This window comes from Leptidea sinapis, chromosome 44, assembly GCF_905404315.1.
Source record: "Leptidea sinapis chromosome 44, ilLepSina1.1, whole genome shotgun sequence".
Taxonomy (NCBI): Eukaryota; Metazoa; Arthropoda; class Insecta; order Lepidoptera; family Pieridae; genus Leptidea; species Leptidea sinapis.
This window is the reverse complement of record NC_066308.1, coordinates 6,176,048-6,198,414: the sequence shown is the minus strand read 5'-3', so window position 1 is coordinate 6,198,414 and position 22,367 is coordinate 6,176,048. Positions and strand designations below refer to the sequence as shown.

Genomic DNA, 22,367 nt, shown 5'->3' with positions numbered 1-22,367 from the left:
TTTTATATCTTAATGCGTCAAAATAAATCAAAATCTACCGTTTTAAGTTTCTGTCGATGTTTTCCAGGAGATTTGAGTTTTTAAGAGGCAGCAACTTGACTTTCTTTAGATATTCTAGTCATGGTTTTTCGTGATATGCCTGAAATAGACACAAAATTTATATCATTTTTTAAATTAGATATTTATAAAAACATAAAGAAGGAAGAGAAATAATTTAAATTTACTGATACATTTTTATTACTTTTACAGTATGTCTCTACTAAATAAATATTTGTTTCTATTTCAAATTATTTACATATGAGTTAATAATTAATAACACTATTTATACAAGAAATAATAAAATAAAACTTAATTAATCCAATAAAATTAATTAATTACAAATAGTAAATATCATTAAGAACGCTGTGGGCAGGTAAGGTGCGCATGAAGCTGGCAGCATTACCTCTTTCAATGGCCAAACTTATCCTTTGAAAGAGGTATGTACCAGATCTAGGGTCACCTGTTAAATCGGTTAGACGCCTGGATAACTCTTTTATGAGTTTTTGTGCCGATGAACCCATTGTCTCCACCCCAAAGGGAACAAATATGTATCCATCACCGAGTGATGCATATTTCCTCCGTCGCTGCATTATTATTATTACACTGGCCTTCAAAAGTAAGTATCACAGTTTTAAAATTGGGATAACGTTTTAAGTTCACAAGATATACTTTCGAAATAAAAAGGACTCCAAAGAGAATTTAATTTTGTACATAAAAACTATATAGTCGGTAACCTTCTTTTAAGAATTGGCTGAAAAAAAACTTCAAAAACAAAACCATTCCTTTTTCAAAGTGGACGTTGCCGAATTACAATTTTACCATTCACATTTTTCTTTCTGTTTTGAATTTTTTTCAAGTTCGATGGGTCTTGTTTTAAAAATTAATGCTAAAAAGCACATAACATTTATTTATGATGCCTCTTTCAGTTGAAGAATGTGCTAGGATCATGGCTTTTCTGGAACTAGGCAGCAGTATGTGTCGCACTGCAAGAATGGTGGGTGTGACGGTACGAACGGTCCAGAAGGTAAAGCGAAGGTACGAAGAGACTGGACACCATCTGAGGAGACCTTGTAATGGCAGACCCAGGTGTACCAGTGCCCGAGAAGATCGTTATATTATTTCCACTGTGTTAAGAAATCGCCACCAATGCAGTTGACAGTAACAGCTAGTTCAGACCCGGAGGGACTACATTAGTGACAGTACAGTGAGAATAAGACTTGCTGAAGCAAATTTGAAACCCCGAAGACCAGCGAGTGGTCCAAAACTCGAGAGACATCATCGAGTAGCGAGTGATACGCCCGTGAACACATGCAGTGGGATGAAGAAGAATGGTCAAGAATTTTGTTTGCAGATGAGTCTCGATTCTCCCTTTACACTTCTGATGGAAGGCGAAGTGTTTACAGGCGACCTGGTGAGCGATACCTTCAAGCCTGCATCTCAGAAAGAGTCCAATACGGTGGAGGCAGTGCACATGTATGGGCTGGCATATCTTCAGAAGGTCGCACAGAGCTAGTAGCCATAGAAAATGGCACCCTCACTGGGCAAAGATATGCTCAAGAGATTCTCAATGAGTATGCAGGTCCGTATTTAGCAAATATGGGTGATGGATCGATGCTGATGCATGATAATGCCCGGCCACACACGGCTCATATCGTACAAGAGTATATTCAGGAGGTCGGTATCAGCGTGATGGCTTAGCCATCAAGAAGTCCTGATCTCAACCCGATTGAACACGCCTGGGATGAGCTTGGGAGGCTAGTCAGAAATCGCAGACCACCACCTACTACCTACACCTACCCTCAGGGCACTAAAGCAGGCCCTGGTAGAAGAATGAGAGAATAACCCCCAACATCGGCTCCGAAACCTAGTGTTCAGTATGCCAAACCAGCTCGAAGCTGTAACCAGAGCTCGAGGAGGCAATACCAGTTATTAAAAATTAAATAACATGTAATACATTTTAGTTGATTTTTTTACACAAAACTAAAAATGTCTATTTTCATTGTTTTATATTTTTTAAGTTAAAAATGTTACTAATGTATAATTTTAGTTTCTAAGAATTAAAGCCTATAAAATTTGCAACAAAACGTTTTTAATCTTAAATCTCTACCTTCTATAGTTAAGAAAAAAAATTAATTTGAAAAGTGTGATACTTACTTTTGCAGGCAAGTGTATTTATTTATACTATTAACCATTTACAGAAAGAATCTAAGAAGCTAACATAGTCCCGCAAAACTGTTTGGACAGTTTGTCTGCAGGATCAAATCTCTTGCATCTCCCGCTCTAGATGTATTTTCAATATGAGAGGGGCTAGCGTGTCCAGGATGCGACATGATCCTGTAGGATAATGTACCAGTGGCTTTCCACGACTCCAAGGAATTAACGTCATGACATCAGGCCTCTTACCATCAATCACGTGAAATTCCATTCGGCTCTAGGACAGTTGACGGTAGTAAAGGCTCGACGCAAAACGTCGTTAAAGGCGGGATGGCGGGAGAGATGGCCCGCACTGCGGCGGCAAGATAAGCCATGGTGACCAAGGCTGTCTACATTGCCTCCGCAGCGGCACATATGGGGAACTGTTTTAGGGATACCCAGGCGTAAACCAACTGCGATTGAGAAGCTGGAACTATCGAGAATTGTCCCTATGTAAGTCGAAGGAGTGGCCTGAAACCAGTACCCTAAATCTCGTTCGCTAGCAGCAATAAAACGAGCCCGATTTACGGAGTTTTTTTTATTTTAATTCGTTATGTCAGTAAGTTCTAATTAACCATATGAAAGCATCGGAAGCTGTCATGGCGACGACACGGGTTATAATTTATATCACTTATTTAAGTGGAATTAAAGGGGATTGGTTTGCCTTTTCTCTCTCGTAAAAGGCACACAACTTCACCACAGTCTCTCTTGCACTGCTTCTAAAGTTCAAAATGACTTTGGCATTATTAATGCGAATAATATTGTGCGGTCATTTAACATAAGTTTAAACTATCAGTATGGCTGAATGCGCATACAATGCAGTGCCATAAAATGGTAATTACAGTAGGTAATGCGATTGGCTACGCAGTTTAATCCGGCTAAGTTTGAATGCGAACAATTGCTTAGAACATAGTGGATTTCGGCTATCTACGTTTTCTTGCCGTCGTTTGTCAATCTTTCAATGACTACACGTTTCATACAATCGGTTGAATTCTCAGAATGTGTCAATATTCTAAGAGTGAATCGCTTTTTTCTTAGAGAGTTTCGCTAGGCTTCCAAGTATAACTAAACTATAACTTTGTAGTCTGTGGTTCAAACTATGACAATTTGACCAACTGACAACAACAAGTTGACTAACAATTGTGCCAACATGATAGCAGGGGGACGTCTTATAACCTAAGCACATGGTCGGATTTGGTATGGTCGGAACATCGAACGGTCGTAGGCATGCATTGTTTGCATCAATTGGTCCGCCGCTGTACACTCAATACTGTTTGTTCGGCCGCGGGCCGGACCAAATCCGACCATACGTTTAGGTTATTACGGTGAACAATATTCTGAAATTACCTACCTACCCAGTTTTAACTTTTATATATTAGTTGATATTGATAGCTCAAATCTCAATCGCAATTTTTAAATAATTTATTTACAAACTATTAAATAGCTTTAAAGTTATTAGTTACTAGATGTAATATTTACTCCAACGAGCTCAATCGCACCATAAGTCATAACCTAGTCGAGGCGTTTATTTTATTCCACTTGTGTCTTGCACTTTGCAGTAGGCAGATATTCTTTGCAGTATAGTTTTTTTTTAAGTTTTAAGTTGGACGCTCGCGGCACACTTATCACTTCAGTATATATCTAAGTTACATTACGGTTGGACGTTTCTTGTGTAATGTGTTGTGAGTGTTGAATGTTTATCGACAAATTATTTGGTAGAATATAATTCATCGCTTCGACAAAAATAAATGGCAAGTCATAACAGGCAGCCAATTCGAAACATGACGGGTTTATAATAGCTGTGGCATTATTTGTTTGAACTAAACAATTATTATTATTAGTGATTTAATTATAAACAATTATTATCGAAAATGGAATCAGCAACTGTGGCGGGAATTATTCCCGAATATTTATATACAATCGTGGATGAGTTAGATGAACATCCTTGGCTTTTTGCCGCATTGGCATCGATGCTAGTTGGATTGAGTGGAATTCTGCCACTCTTCATCATCCCAATTGATGATACAGCGTCATTCAAGGACGGAGGTAAATAATATTATTCACCCAATCTCATTGTTCACTCATCCTGTCCAATGCTATTTTTAAAATAATTTAATTATTTTTTGATATATTAAGTAATTATTAATCTTTAATCCCTTTATGAACTACCATTTTTGGTTCTAAAACTATTATTACTGCCTTAAACGCAAAGTACAGTTATTCCTAATTTAAAACTTTTTATCTCACTACAGAATTACATGACAGGGAGATGTAACTTAAAACTTGGAGTAACTTTACATGGTGTTTGCCTATTTAATAACAGTGAGTGTTCATTAAAGTTAATGATAAATACAATGATTAGTGCATTTAAATGTTTACTCAGCATTTATATGAAGTATATGCAGTCATGTCATATAATTTTAATATTGAAATAGTGTTAATTATTGGTTCATCTTAATATGATTAATTATTTTAATAAAAAATATCACTATAAGTATAATGTTACTATCACTTAGTGGATGTTTTTATTTTAATTTAATAAGCAACATTAAGGTAATTATGTACCTATATATATCTTTAAGTTATATGGAATGAATATTATATTCAATTCAATCAGGTATTTACAAAAGCATGCAATATTAAATTTTAAAAACCACATTTACATTATGTGACAGTGGAACAAGTGAAGTGGCTTGAAGGAAGGATCCTAAATGAAATAATGTGAGTGGAAGTCTTACTCTCACTGAGGGTACTAATGCCATATTAAGAACTAAGACTAAATAAAATAATCAGAGTTGTGCTAACTAGTCGGTAAAGCCAACTAGTGGGCAACTATCATAGTTGGCTATTATTTGATTAGTGAAGTGGCTTGAAGGAAGGATCCTAAATGAAATAATGTGAGTGGAAGTCTTCCTCTCACTGAGGTTACTAATGCCATATCAAGAACTAAGACTAAATAAAATAATCAGAGATGTGCCGACTTGTCAGTAAAGCCAGTGGGCAACTATCATAGTTGGCTATTATTTGGCAAAAAATGCCGACTATCTGGCTTCTAACCTTGTATGTACTTGTCAATAAAATTTATCTAGAGGGAATTACAATAAATAAAAACCTTTATTGTTTATTAATATTTTAATATAATCAGTGTATACATTTGGAAATGTAATGCAAAATTTTCATTGGTAAAGAGTTCCAAAAAATAAATTATCCTTGTTAAAAAAACATATCTATTAGGCTTGGCAGACTAGTTGCCATCTTTACAACCTACTAATTAGGTAGTCTGCCAAAGACATAAATAGCACATCTCTAAAAATGATATTAGAATAATAATGTAATTAAAATGTACAATATATACAATAATAACATTATTTTTGGGTGTAAGTCTTGGTTTCACACTTCAATATAATATTTGCAATATAATGACAATAAACTACTGTGTATGAGAAGTACCTACTATTACTTCATTAATAATTGTTCTGCAATAAAAAGGCATAATAGACATTTAATTTCTCAAAATTAAATCCTTTGCAATACTTTTTGATGTCATTTCTAATACTAATACCACTTCTAAAACAAATGGTGCTCTGAGAGAGAAGAAGCGGAGCAAGACACTCCCAGCATTTTTTTTTTTTAATTAAAATACACAATATTGTACTGCCATTGTTATTGCTATAAAATAAAATAATCATGATCTAATCCCTAAGATATTCAGCTGTGGAGTAGTAGGATTCACAACAAAGCCACTTTTTAAATAAAACATTTGAGTTTATTTATAGATAATCCCTGAACAGTGGCTGGGACTCTATTATAAAAGTGTACATACATTTACCTTGTGTATACAGATACTTAGTAAACATCCATACTAATGACATTGTCAGTGGGGAGTACCTTAGTAATGTAATAACTGAAAGGTGAAATTTCTGGGCAAATGAGACTTAACATCTGTCTCAAGGAGACAATTGTAGTGCTATTCAGAATTTTTGGATATTTCAACAATCCTGAGCGGCAGTAATGGGCAGGGTGTATCAATGGCCATCAGCTGAACATACTGCTCGTCTTATCCCTTATTGTCATAATAAAAAAAGGTGTACATACACAAAATGAAACTCTGTGAACAAAATATCAACATTTCACAATTAGTTATCATTACAAATTGAGTTTCTCATTTAGCAATTTAAGTGATTCCCAAGATAATGAAACAAAACAGCATTGTTTGTTTTGTTTACACACTCCGTAGAAAGGAAGTCCCCATGAAACATGAATTGATAAACTTGTGAGGTCAGTGGTTCGCTTGACAAGTGATAATATTTTATAACTCTTTCTTTATGTCTTCCTTGTTTATTATGAATTGTCACTGCTACAATTTTAGAATCTGATAGGGCAATGAACCATTATCATACCTTTGCTCATTGATTACAATGGTATGGTTTGATATAATCCGGCTTATTTCCGCAACTTATGACTGTGTGCCTATTTTGCGTATATGGGAATATATTTATTATTCCTGCCACCCAAATTCCTCCAGAAACCTTAGCAACCTCCTCTCCTTCCTAAAGACTTCTGGGAGTGTGTTTGGGGTACCAAGATGTTGAGCCCACTAAGTTGTTACACATGGACAATGCAGAATTCTATTGAGCTTAATAAGGTGATTTATATTGGGGAGTGTCTCCCGTGTTTGTCTACAGTCCTCTAGTGTTAACCATAGATTAATGTGTTTCCGAATTTGGCTTTTGAGCCAACCAGAAGGTAGAGGTGTGATGGGTTCTGGCCCTTTGGCAGTAATATTTGAGCCTCTTCTAACTCATCTGCCACATCATTTCCGCATGAGTTCCTGTGACCTTTAATCCATTATATAGTAGCTTTGGTATGGTTACACAACTTACTAAGTCGAGTTAGTAAGTTTTTTGTAGGGTATATGCTTTTACAACATGATCCCAGAAAATGTCCAAAACAAATGTGTTTCGAAATTTATGTAATGGGAAAAAATCGCGTCCTGTTCAAAGATCGAAACAAAGAAGAAACGGCACAATACAAATTTTGTTATTCGGTATATTTCTCGTGACAGACATCGTCATACTCGGTTAAATGCCTCTGCTTGTGGCGGCGACGTGGGGCGGGTCATTCACTTCCCTAAAATCAACTGGAATCTATTTATAAATGGGTATAAGAATAAATAATAAACAATTTGTTATTTGTAGTGTTGCATAGACGACCCCTATAGCCCAGTGGTTAGTGATACTGCCTACTGAACTAGAGGTCCTGGGTTCGGATCCCGGTAGGTGCAATCATTTTTAACCGACTTCAAAAAAGACGAGGTTATCAATTCGATCGGTATTTTTTTTTATGTATGTACACCGATTACTCTGAGATTCATGATCCGATTTACGTAATTCTTATTTTGTTTGATGCGAAATAGATGCCATTTGGTCCCATAAAAAAATTTCATAGTTTGGCCCAGTAGTTTTAATTTTATGAACATTTATATGAAAATTTTCGTCTACCTGGATGATATAATCGTTTTCTGTGTACGGCTTTTTGTTTGGAGTTTTCATTCAGGTTGATTATATATCATTATTAAGTGGCACTAAAACGTAAAATATAAAAATAATACTACGTTTAAAAAGACCGACTTCAAAAACTGAAAAGTATTAAATAACTAAAAATTTAATTTAATACACCTCTTATGCAAACCTGACAAACATGACTTAAAACCTATCAATAGGTAGCACATATAAATAATAGTATTTTATTAATATTAAAGGTAAAGGTAAGAGTTGTATTAAATTAAATTTTTAGTTATTTGATACTTTTCAGTTTTTGCAGTCGGTTTTTAAACGTAGTTTTATTATTAATGTTTCCGAGTAATGGATGTTTATTTGTATTTATGTATGTTTAACTATATTTTATTAAATTTGACATTGTCTTGCACCCATACTACAGGCTATACCTAGTTTGGGGCAAGATAATTTGTGTAAGAGTTTGTCAATATTATCATTATTGTAACAATGAAAATAACAATTGTTTCTTAAGCCAGATTTCTCTGAGATATTGACAAACCAGAAGCGAACGACCTCTAACAGATCCGTCTCGAGTGTCGACAGACAACCTCCACGTGATCAGCTGGCGTGCTATCACTAATCAGATCACTAACAGAGGACTGAGGAACTGTTATCTGTGTTCTTACGACATGTGACGTGCCGCGTGCTCTTCTGGTGTTACATTGTAACTATGGAGGGTAGAGATAATTATTATATATATTCTTCTCTTTATTACAATTTCATCTTATTTTCTACATTTATGTACATAACATATTTATAAAAGACAATATTACAAATATAAATATAAAAAATAAGAGTCCCGCCAGCGTTGATTCACGACAATTCCGCCGGTGGTTAGGGCGACAGACTGAGGAACTTCCGCACGATGCGTGCCGTTCCCAAAACAGCTGCTTTCTGTAACTGACCCTTTATCCAGTTATTAAGTGAGAGCATCTTGAGATGATGGTCGAGGCTCTTTACTATAAGACCGTTAACGGAAACGACTATTGGGACAATTATTGTTGAATCAATATCCCACATGTCAGTAACCCCGTGTGCTAAGTCTAGGTACTTCGACAATTTGTCTATTTCAGCTTTCACAAGGATAACCTTGTAATGACAATGATAACATCACACGGTGCTATCAACAATAAATGCCCGGCGCTCTAACCGATCTACCAACAAAATATCAGGCTTATTAGCAATGATAGTTCTGTCCGTGATGATAGATCGGTCCCAGTAGAGCTTGGCACGGCTGTTATAATAATTATTATTATGATTAGGCGATTTCATCATCATTTCAGCTGGAAGACGTCCACAGCTGGACAAAGGCCTCCCCTAAAGATCGCCATGACCATCGGTCTTGCGCTGCCCTCATCCAACCTACTCCGGCTATCTTGACCAGATAGTCGCTCCATCTTGTGGTGGGCCTACCAACACTACACCTTCCGGTACTGGGTCGCCATTCGAGGACCTTGCTGCCCCAACGATCATCTGTCCGTCGAGCTATGTGCCCTGCCCACTGCCACTTCAGTTTCGCAATCATTTGGATAGATTAGTAATTGTAATTATTGATTTATTATAAATTTATTGAGTAGGGGATTTAGATCCACTTAAATCCTAGAATCTATTGTGCCCCCTGCTTGCGCTTGCACGCCTACCCTCGACTTCCTATGCCTAAAAAACTAGGTGTGGATTAATCGAGGTTACTGACTAGGAAACGTGTGCTGGGATTTAAATTGTATTCTCAAGACCTATTACTTTTAAGAAGCGTAGGATCCTCAGAGCGTCCAAAGCTAAGTGGAAAGGAGATGTGGAAATAACGATATCTGATTGGTTATCAAATTACATCACCTCTCCTCTCCGCTTTAGTGGATACCGGGCCAGAGTCATGTTATCTTGCGAACAGTCGCATTATCTGTAGCTCTGCTGTAGTAGAGGTGTGGCTATAGGTATGGTACCTACTTCTAATTAATAATAATAATATTGACTCACTTCAACACAAAATATCTTGCCCCAAACTAGTTTGTATACACTCATAGCCTGTACTATGGGTGCAAGACAACGATATCTTTATATATATAATTCTTGTGTGCGTGTGTGTCACTGAACTCCTCCTAGACGGCTGGACCGATTCTAATGAAACTTTCTGTGTGTATTCAGGTGGATTCGAGAATGGTTTAGATTCACAATTGAACTATCTCCTAAACGGCTGGACCGATTTTGATGATATTTTTGTGTGTTCCAGTGAATTTGAGATTGTTGTGTGTCTTCAGGTGGATTCGAGAATGGTTTAGATTCACAATTAAACTACCTCCTAAAAGGCTGGACCGATTTTGATGATTTTTTTGTTTGTTTCAGTGAATTTGAGATTGGTTTAGATTCTCAATTCCGTCCACATATTATAATTCTCCAGCTCATGAGTATGTTAGTGAACTCCTAACGGGTGGACCGATTTTTGACGTGTGTACAGGACAACGTCTGTTGGGTCCACTAGTATATATATAAAAATGAATTGCTGTTCGTTAGTCTCGCTAAAACTCGAGAACGGCTGGACCGATTTGGCTAATTTTGGTCTTGAATTATTTGTGGAAGTCCAGCGAAAGGTTTAAAAAGTGAATAAATAGGAAAATGTTGCTAAATTAAATAAAAACAACAAAATTTGTTTTTCCTTTGATGTTTCCATACATATTTTCTATGAGAGAATTTATTGACGCACGGTTTGACAGTTCTGCTGTGAAACAATTTCATTACGACAGCAGGGTGCATATTTTACGAAGTAATTTTTGATGTTATGATATATTATTGACAAATTCATATAAAAACATTATTTTATTTATTATATACAAAAATGTATGTCGGGTCAGCTAGTATTTAATACAATATACTTACTTAAACATACATAAATACATATAAACATCCATGTCTCGGAAACAAACATCTATATTCATCATATACATGATTGCACCTACCGGGATTCTAACCCTAGACCTTCTAGCCTAGTAGTCAAGGTCACTAACCATTCGGCTATTATATCAGTCGTCAACTAATTAATAATATGTAATTTGAAAGACGATCAATATTATGTTAATAACTACATAAATATAACGATAAGCCAACACGAACAATGTGGTTTGTAATTACTTTTTTGTGACCTGTAATAGTAGGTGTTAGTAGTAATTGTTATTTGGTAACGATGTTGTCATGTGTGTGGCTGATATTATTTATATATATATGTCGTAAGCCGTTTGTATGATTCCGTTTTTTACAAACGCCGTCGTCCGTCTAATAAATAGTAGTTAAAAAAAAACAAAAAAACACGCTACGCGTTAGTTGACAATTATATAAATTAACAAAAATCTTATTTTGAAAATTGAAAAATGGAGTAATATTATCAAATTAATGAATTGTCATCGGTCCTCGATGAATCTACGAAGTTTGAACGAAATCTGGCCGTTTAAAGTGGGTCAAAATCGTATCCAAATGATTCGGTTACAAGTGAAGCTAATAAAAAGTGTGTAAAAACGCTCGCAGTTATGAAATTTGACGAAAGCAAAATGAAAATGGCCTTGTCACTTTATAAACTGCCACAACAGCAGATCAAAAGCCGTGTTGGAAATGCCGCAGCAAATTATTGTTTAAAGAAAACACTAATGTTTCCTTGAATTCTGGTGTTCGGAGGACTCATGTGGAATATTATTGTTACAGAATGTATAAAGTAATGAGCTTAGATCATTTATACGTCTATATAGCTGTGAAAACCTCAAAAAAAAATTGAGTTTAGAGTTAACCTTTATTTTGAGCAATGCACGCACACTAACAAAGTGTCATACAAATCGCGAGTGTAAGACGTAGCTTGTCACGCACACTGAACTAATATACTTACTTATCGGGTATGTTGGGACAGCTTCGGATTATTGACAGATAATTTCTGACAGTAGATCTGTAGAAAGTATATTGGGAACGGCCGAATGACGTATTTAAATTTGACTATAAGTAAAATATTAAGTTTTTATATTAGGTATGTCTTCTAGCTGTGATGAAAACATCAACCCTGACTCCGAATGTGTCAGCATTTTTGTGTTTCAGTCTGAAGGGCGCCGTAGCTAGTAATGAAATTACTAGGAAAATGAGACTTAAAATCGTATGTCTCAAGGTGACGAGCGCAATTATTGTAGTGTCGCTCAGAAAATTTTGGGTTTTACAAGAGTCCTGATCGGAACTGCATTGCAATGGGCAGGGTTTCAATTACCATCAGCTAAACGACCTGCTCGTCCCGTCTCTTACTGTAAAATTACCGTGCGATATTGTCATAACTAACAAAATGTAGTGGTCATAGAACACTCCAATAAACTGTGCTTATTAACACACCGTTTGTTGAACTGTGGTTGGTGGAAGCCGCCGTCCTCAATAAACTTGTGTGTTGTGTCATCCCGACACCTGCAGGTCATGGTCGCGGTCACGGTCCGAAACAGTTCTCAGTATTCAGCAAATAGTTTTAGTTTATTTACAGCCGCCATCTTCACGGAATTTATGTTATTTTATTGTGATGTCCGTGTCAGATTACTGTTTGTGTTAAGAAACCGCTCGGTTTAGAGATGACGTCACCACCGCGAACGTCCGAGCTAAGCGAATAATGAAAGATGAAAGAAAGAAAAAACTTTATTCATGACGATATAGTACATTAAAAAATAAAACAAAATTGAGGAATATTATTTTCTATTCACGAAGTGGTCCCAACTCAGCATATTTGCTGGTTTGAAAACCAGCGCTGGTCGTCCGTTGGGCCGTTTGGTGACGTCGCCTTAGAGATAAATAAATAAAAAATAATGTTAGCTGTTATTCATATTTGGGGGTCAAATATGTATAAGAGATGTAACATTTTGAAATTACTGTATTTGTTACCAGTGATAAATAGAATATAAGAAGAAATATATTTTTTTCTTTAAATTTCTACCTTTTAAAGACAGTGCGAAATAAACTCACCAAAATTTGTGTGCCCGTTTGCCCCCCCCCCCCCCCCATACGCGCGATTTAAGATATGAATTAATGAAGATTGAAATAAAACTTAAAAATAATTAACTTTAGGAATAATTAACAGATACATAAATGCATTACTTATAATTAAATACATTAATTGCAGCCGTGTTATCAACTCACGTATTGCTGAAGAGCTAGGAGCATTGTTAGATTATTCTTGCTATTTTTTTCTCGGAAACGCTGACGATATAACCTCATTGCCATTTCATTCTCTACCTAGAATAAAAAAATGTGTATAACTATATTATTTAAAAAAATTATTACCAAGAATAATATCCTAGAGTCATATTGCTATTATTCATAAGAAAATTTTCAGGTTGAAAATAATAAACTGAAGATTAGATTATTAATTACCACATATTAATATGAGGTTGCTATTGAATATTAACGAATATGGCTGTATGGGCTCGAACCCTTTGCCCGTCCTATTAATGGACGAAGAAACCAAAAACCGGATGGTATAGAAAAGTGACGCCATCTTGCTTTAACCGACTTCCGTTGCATTGTCGTCCAGTTATCCAGAAAAGCGCTCTCGCCTAAAGAAGTTTCACTTCAAAATATTAAAAAAGAATGCAGAACAACTAAAAAATTTTCTATAAGTAAAAGTCAAAATAAGAGTGAATATGAAATGGATAAGAGCAATCAAAAGTATTTGAACAGTATTAAAGGGGACTGAATTGGTTGCCGTATCGATGGTATCAGTCTTGTGTTACAACAGATAAGACAAGCCGTGGTGGTGCGATGTAAATCAGTGCATGATAAGATGATGTCGGACAATAATTATAATCTGTTTAATAAGCAATTGATACTATCGGTGTCGAGTACCGCCCGTTAAGTAATCAGTAATCACTGTCGGTCATACGTCGTTATGACACTTCATTTACATTGGCGTGATGACGCATCACGCCAATGTAAATGGCGTGCTGCCGGCACATGCTGACAATACGTCAGCAGGATCTATTTATTGAGCAAATCGAAGCTGAGCGGAGCTCCCACCGGTTGACTCCAATTGATTTCTGTGTTAAATTGTTTCTGGACCGATTTAAAAAAAACATTGAACATAGGTTGTTGTGATAGACAGACTTTTGAATTTCGACTTGATTCAATTATTATAATTAAAAACAAACATGATTTACAAATTATTCTAAATTAGCACGCGCTATTTATGTTTATTAAAAAATTTTGCGGATTGATCACATCTTGTTTTGTTTTTTCTTTTTGTACACAGACTTAGTTTACCTCGCTTCGCTCAAATATAAGCCGCAGGAAAGCGGTATGACGAGCGACTAGAGACGAGACGACGAGAGCAGCATCCTAGTTTAATACTAGTTTTTTTATCCCTTGTAACATAAAGATTTTGCAGGCTTGATACTCGCAAACACGCCACAAAGATATAGATAAATGATTGATAGCCATAAATGATTGCGAAACTGAAGTGGCAGTGGGCAGGGCACATAGTAAGACGGACAGATGGCCGTTGGGGTAGTAGTCCTCAAATGGCAACCGCGTACCGGAAGACGCAGTGTTGGTAGGCCCGCCACAAGATGGACCGACGATCTGGTCAAGATCGCCCGAATACGTTGGATGGGGGCAGCGTAGGACCGATCGTCGTGGAAATCTTTGGGAGAGGCCTTTGTCCAGCAGTGGACGCCTTACAGCTTATGATGATGAAGCACGCCACATAAAGTTGCCCATTGAAAACACAATTTTTTTCTTAACTTTCTCCTGTAACTTCAAAGCGTTATATTTTTTTTACCAAATATAATCAAAAACGAATTCGGCGCTAGGTGTAAAAGCGTGACTTCGTTTGGGCTTGCATACGAACTTTCTTCCCCAAACAGGTCGAAATTTAAAAAATGCTGGAACTTCAATACAAACTTTAACCCCCTATTTCAACTCCTCCACTTATGTTTTCTCTATAAAAAGTAGTATATTTTCATTTTTAAGCTCTATCCTATCTGTGTACTTAATTTCATCAAAATTTGTTCAGTGGTTTAGGCGTGAAAGCGTAACAATCAAGCTTACATTCACATTTATAATATTAGTAGGTATTAGCAGGTCAAGGTTAGACTTATATTTAACGAACTGTACAGAGTAACTTAATGTATTTATTTATTTATTTACAGGTAGGTACAATAACAGATAACAAGATAAAACTATCATCTAATAAAAAGTACAGCATATTTTTATATTCCTGAGATCCAATTAAAATTGTACACATCATTCACCAAATACAGTAAAAAAAATAAAAAATGAATAAGTGGACACAATAGTAATTACAGTATAACGAAATTTAGTTAAACATTAAATTATTTTACATAAACTAGAAAGTTTTATAAAGAGTATTTTTAAAAATGACTACATTTGTAAAGAATATATCAAATTCAGCACACACTTCGTTAAATTCTCTACAAATTCTCATGATCGGGTTGTTATGCGATACATTATTATTTGAGGAATTGATCGAAAATAAACATGGAATACGCACAGATCGTGTTGGAACTTTAAAGTTAATGAATACATTTTATAGATTTCGTCTGAATCTAACAATTATCACTCTAGAGTTTACCTACCCTCACTTGAAAATCGTCGAACAGAGCGAAATATGATATTTTTGTACAAAATTCTTAACAATATTATAGACTCTCCATTTTTGTTAAGAAATATTTACTTCAGATGTCCAAAGGTTGGCACTAGAAATAAGTCAATGTTTAATATCTCACCAACACGTACTAAATATGGTCAAAGTTTCTTGCGCCGCTTCTTCTCTCTCAGAGCGCAATTTGTTTCCGAAGCGGTAGTATTATCTAGGATATTAGAAATAACATCAAAAAGAATTCTAAAGGAATCAATTTTGACAAAATAAATGCATTTTATGCCAAAATACTTTTATATATTGAGCTTGTAATAAGTTTAATGTAAATTTTAATAATATTTATTAACATACTTGCTCGATCACACAGTACAAAAAATATATTATAGAATACTTGAATTTATAATTTCCTTTAAGCCAGCAATAACCGGTTTGTTGTGTTTTTTTTCTACGAAAGTTTTGTATGTTTTTTTTCCTCTGTTTGACTGCTCACGTGATATGTATATCATTGGAAACTTTATTGGTGTGAGTACAGTCTTTTATGTATTTTTGTAAATATTTTAAACTACTGTTTGTTTCCCAAATATAAATAAATAAATATTACATGTATTGACATGGAAAAGTGTACGTGTGTGTCTGTCCGTCCGGAATGTCTCGGTATAGATTAAGGAGTTGGGTGTTGGGAAGCTCGAGGATCCTGTCCTAAGAAATAATATTTGACAATAATACATGAATAAGGCCGTGAACCTCTTCTGATTAGTTCTGGGGGCCAGCGGTGACGTTGTAATATGAACTCAGGAAGCATTCTACCATTTAACATTACCCTTCGTTGTGATATGACAACTGGGCCAAAGGTGCGTCATTCGTCACTCAATTCTGATATTGTTTTAGGGCAAAATAGATTTAATAATTGTCTAACTATATAGTTACGTCAGTTAGTGCTGGGGTTGCTGCATCGAGTGCCGAAGACAGCAAGCGTCGCAAATATGTCGGTCTCAGTGAGTCACATCTTTGTGCCGTTTGGTGTCGAGACGCTTGGCCCTTGGAGCCCAGAGGCGCGGAGAATGTACAAAGTACTATCTTGTCGCCTCAATAAGTCTACTGTAAACCCAAGCGTTTTCAGCTGTTTCGGTCAACGGATCAGCCTAGCTATCCAACGCGGAAATACTGTCAGTATTCTTGGTACGCTTCCCCGTAATAATGGTTATTGCCTAACTTGTGCATGTTTTCTTAAAGTGGATATTGAATATTTTGACAGCCTAAAAACCCGTCAAAATGACCTCATATAGGTTTCTATTGTTATCTTCCTCATTTCCTGCTGACAGTATCAGGCACTATGTATATCTCACACGTTATTAGGCATCCTTCCTCCCCTCCCTCGGTGAACGAACTATAGCAATGGTCGACTACCGGCGGACCGCGATAGGTCGAATCTGGGACCTCCAAATATTGTAATATATTGTATACCAGGTACAAATTAATATTATGCTATAAAAAAAACTGGCTCAAGAGTCAAGACCGTCGCTGCAGCTTCTCCCATTAATTTCAGGCCTTGTGTTTTATAATTCTTAGTTTTATTTAAGACCATATAATAAATAGGTAGTACTTAATTACTATCAGTTGTTTTTTCTGGACCTCGTTAAAATTTTCCCATTGTTCGGACCCCACCTAATACTATTTGCCGACCCCTGTTTTATAGCATCAGTAACATTATGTGTGTGTGTCTCAGCCGGCGCGAGCACGCTGCGGGTGTTACTCAGCTTCGCGGTGGGTGGCCTGCTGGGAGACGTGTTCCTGCACCTGCTGCCAGAGGCCTGGCACCACGACCTGCAAAGCTTGCGCGCTGAAGGTACTGTCTAACATACTAACAGACACCGCTCACTGTCAGGGTCCCGCAGGGTGCTATCATCGGACCCAAACTTTTACTACATATACAGTTATATTATTTTTAAAGGATCAGGCTTGAGAGCAAACTTGATGGACAATGAGCAATGCCGCTCCGGCTCTGAGGAAACAAATAATGTAAAACTGGAGCGCGGAAACTCCCGACACTTTCAAAACTCTGTTAGACGTAATTGACTGCTTATATAGGCAGTCTATTGACGGATGATATTAAAGAGTAAAACCCGCTTAAGACAATTTCACAGGTACCCAACCAACAACGCGTCAAAACATGTTTTCAAACATTTCTTGACGCTCAATACGATTCGTCAACCCCGTTTAAAACGCCAACAACCGAAGAACAAGAACCCCCTGATACTGCAGGGGAATCCTGGATATTCTTCCATTGATGACAATGTTGTGCTCTACGAAATTCAATAAATTTAAGATCTTATTGAGAATGTAGTTAACACACAAAAATAAGCCCTAAGTGAGAATGATAAAGAAGAAGAGGAGTCAACTCTGATTTGTCAATCGCCCAGGCATTAACAGTTATTATTATGTGCACTGCAAAAGTAAAATTGCAGGAGTGGAGTAAAATAGCGTATTATGTTAGAAATCGTATTAGGCGTGATCGTATTAAGCGGGTTCTACTGTTTTTGGTTAAAGGCATACAAGGCATTTATTTTTCTCAAAACTGATTCCTTTAGAATTCTTTTTGATGTCATTTCTAATACACAAGACACTACTACCGCTTCGGAAACAAATGGCGCACTGTGAGAAGAAGAAGAGGCGGCGCAAGAAACTCTTTTAGCAGTTTTTTGCGGTCTTTTGAATGATGAAATGTAATATAAAACCTAGAATTGTCTTTGCTATTGCTACAAAATAATCATAATCTAGTCCCAGGCTGTCGGATCACTTATATATTCAGCTGTGGAGTAGTAGGATTTACGTCAGAGACATTTTTAATAAACATTTAAATTTATTTATTTTTATTAACCCTTAAAGCTATTTTTTATCTTATGAAGCCTACTAGAATTAGGTTCTCATTTAATTCAAATAATCACACAAGTTCAAAACTCTCCATAGTGAAAAAACAGTCACTGGGTGACCCGTTATCTGCAGCCTTATGGGCTATAAGTACACTTGAAATCAACTTGGTCATTAACAAGAAACTAATCACAAAAGTATTACTGCGTTCAGAGCTCGCGATAGCATAGTATTAGAAGTGCGGGGGGGCGGTGGCTTGGAACACACGAGTCGGAACACAAAACCTCAACACGACACATTACCGATGACGCGTGCGGCCACGTGCCAGCTGCTCATGACAATGGACTTGCCGCGCTTTGTTTACCTTGGTGTAACGGCATCACAATCATTATTCGAATGTTAACCAGTAGGAGGCTTCTTTGCACAGGATGCCGGCTAGATATATATATGAAATAAGGCATTTATAGCCTGTGTTATGGGTTGCAAGACAACGATATATTTAATACAATATACTTACTTAAACATACATAAATACATATAAACATCCATGACTCGGAAACAAACATCCATATTCTGAATATAAATGCTTGCACCTACCGGGATTCGAACCCGGGTCCTCTAGCTTAGTAGGTAGGATCTCTAAGGAAGGATTATGGGTAACGCAAGTAGCGCCTATTTCTGCCGTGAAGCAGTGTAGACATTATTGTGTTTCGGTCTGAAGGGCGCGGTAGCTAGTGAAATTACTGGGCAAATGAGACTTAACATCTTATGTCTCAAGGTGACGAGCGAAATTATAGTGCCGCTCAGAATTCTTTGGTATTTCAAGAATCCTGCGCGGCACTGCATTTTAATGGGCATGACGTATCGATTACCATCAGCTGAACGTCCTGCTCGTCTCGGCCCTTATTTTCACAAAAAAAAAATATAATGTGTAGTAACCGACGGAACCGTGGATTACACTTTAATATTTTTTTTTAATGGAATACGAGGACAAACGAGCGTACGGGTCACCTGGTGTTAAGTGATCACCGCCGCCCACACTCTCCTGCAACACCAGAGGAATCACAAGAGCGTTGCCGGCCTTTAAGGAAGGTGTACGCGCTTTTCTTGAAGGTACCCATGTCGTATCGTCCCGGAAACACCGCACAAGGAAGCTCATTCCACAGCTTTGTAGTACGAGGGAGAAAGCTTCTTGAAAACCGCACTGTGGAGGACCGCCACACATCCAGATGGTGGGGATGATATCGTAACTTGTGGCGTGTCGTGCGAAGGTGAAATTCGGCGGCAGGAATCAGGTTGAACAGCTCTTCGGAACACTCCCCGTGATAAATGCGGTAGAAGACACACAATGAAGCGACGTCTCTACGCAACGCCAAGTGATCCAGCCGTTCACAGAGTACTGGGTCCCCGACAATTCGAGCTGCTCTGCGTTGCACGCGGTCAAATGGATCGAGCTGATACTGGGGTGCGCCAGACCAGAGATGACAGCAATACTCCATGTGAGGCCGGACCTGCGCTTTGTAGAGCGCTAGAATGTGGGCCGGCTTTATAATTATCTCTTTATATTAGTCTCGTTTGTCTATCTCCTTAAGGGATGGCACATCGGTTCAATGCCCGTGAGGGTCAATACATGATTGACGAGTTACAATTTACAAACATCACACAACTAAGCATCCTCACACAAACAATGTATTCAAGCTCTAAAGGTTGATGCATCCAATATACGATAATTTATATTTATACAGTTAATTCTTTATAACTTTAAATGAAATAGTTTCTATCATTTAAAGAGGACTCAAATATTGGATGCAGCACCTTACAAACTAATTTGTTATGTGTATTACAGTCATTGTAAATTACTCTATTTGATTGAAAAGAGTGGCCGTTGAGTTTCTTATATGTTCGTCTGACTAGCTCAACTTTTTACGAACATATGGTAAACTCAGTAATTCGTTTAGCATTAGCAGCTTAGTTTAAGCCTAATTGAATAAAGTTTATTTGAATTTGACAACAATAATGATTTTTACTCGATAGACATGCGAAACAATCATTTAGTTATTGTGGGTCGCCCGATGTGTAGGTTTTCTTATTATTTGTGTGAATGGCGGCACAAACTTGCAGTGGCCGACCGAGAATGGAACGCCCAACCCCCGACACCGCCACAATCGGTTAATTATTGATCAGTTATTCTACAGCGATAGAATAAACTTAAAAGAAATAAGAAAAAGGACAAACATTGCAGACGTATCACAAACTATTAGTAAACTCAAATGGCAATGGGCAGGACACCTAATACGAGGCAAACAAGAAAAATGGGCCAAAATAGTAACAGAATGGTATCCTAGAGAAGGAAAAAGACAGAGAGGGAGACCGAGTCGTAGATGGAGCAACGATTTAAAAGATGCCGCTGGTGACGTGGAGCAGATCATGTCATGACCGAGAACACTGGAAGAGTCTGGGGGAGGCCTATGCGAAAGCAAAACAGTCTGTGCCGATGTCTACTGCAAACTAAATGTAAATCGAAAACTATGTAAAGATTGTTATTAAAGGCTGTTATTATTATTATTCTACATTGTATCGGGGATAATCTAAACACTGAACACAGGTTTATGTCTCTTGTGAACATCCCTTCTAGTAATATTATGTGAATGTAAAGTGTGTTTGTTACTAGATAGACTGATAGACTAGAGCTTGGGAAAGGACGTAGACTACATTTAATCCCGGAAAAATCCATGGTTCCCGCAGGATTTGTGAAAAAATGAAATTCACGTCGATGAGCTATACCTAACCATACCAATTGTAGGTTTAGTTTCCCATAGCAATCTTTCTCGAAATATTCATATAATATGTTGGGAACGGAAGCGAAAACGGGAACTGGAATAGGACATGAGATAATCTTCGATTCCAAACTTGCTTATTATTTTTGAAAACTCTTTATCTAAGCGGACGAAGTTGCGGGAATCAGCTAGTATTAATATAAAATATCTGGACGACCGAACTTTGCTCGGATTTTTAAGAATGTACAAAACTTGAACAAAAAAAACTAATAGGACACCTGGATTCGAACCGAAGTCTTCTGCTTTCCGGATCACCCAATGTCCCATCTGAGCTATCATAGTCTTGTATATAGAGGCGAAATTTACCTTTGTATTCTAATATTATTGTAGCTGTTTCTCATAACACGTATAAAACTACAGTTTTTTTTAATTGAAACCTAGCTAACTAGTTCGATTTATATCCCCCGAAATCTCCTGTATACTAAATTTTATGAAAATCGTTGGAGCCGTTTCCGAGATTCAGATTATATACGGCCGTTCCCAATATAATCTGAATCTGTTAAGGTAGTAATTTATCTCTGTAGATAAATTACTACCTTTAACTGTCAGTAATTAACTGTCAATAATCTAAAGCTGTCCCAATACACCCGATAAGTCATTCTTATCGCCTTATATTGGGACGCGTGAATTGCATACAAACTTCTATCGCTGGTAAGCTATACGTCGTCCTATTGACAGACAGCGTGTACGGATAAGGTGAGTCACCGTCGATAAGTTTATCGGGACGGAAAAGTCAACGATAGTTACGATTTTTATCTCAAGTAAGAGATAGACTGAATGTTAGGAACGGTCGATAATATATACAACAATTGCTCGTTTAAAGATATGTCAGTTAGTATCGGGTGTTGTTACAGAGGGCGGGCAAGGTCGGGGCCACGTGTCCATGAAATGCGGCCTCTGGTGTCTCTTCGGGATGCTGGTGTTCATCGTCGTGGAGAAGCTATTCGCTGCCAGCGAGGGGGAGGACGCGCAGGAGGACACGGGCGGCTCCATCAAGCACATCGAGATAGAAGAGATAGAGAAGCTGTTAGAGAAGGAGAGGAAGCAGCGTGGGGAGGCGGCCGTGTGCGGGAACGGCACGAGGTCGGCGCGGGAACTGTACGACTCCTGCGTGTTCAATAATAACACTAAAGGTAGGGCTGGGAGAGGTGTCTCACTCGCTACAGTTGTATATATTCTTGATAATGTAATGTAAGTTCATAGGCACGTAAGTGGATTTGCTAGAAACTGTCATAACCATAATGTTAACACCAGGAA

The 22,367-nt window shown here is 37.2% G+C and overlaps 1 protein-coding gene across 1 annotated transcript in view; it reads left to right on the top strand.

The window, feature by feature from the left end:
* Positions 1-3,590: 3,590 nt before the first annotated feature.
* The window catches only part of LOC126977278 (zinc transporter ZIP13 homolog), a 32,043-nt gene continuing 13,266 nt past the window's right edge, over positions 3,591-22,367 (top strand). The window contains exons 1-3 of the mRNA XM_050826035.1: positions 3,591-4,278; positions 17,132-17,251; positions 21,965-22,243. Of these exons, the coding sequence (XP_050681992.1) occupies positions 4,104-4,278; positions 17,132-17,251; positions 21,965-22,243 (574 nt within the window). The 5' untranslated portion in view covers positions 3,591-4,103. The remainder of the gene's footprint in view (positions 4,279-17,131; positions 17,252-21,964; positions 22,244-22,367) is intronic.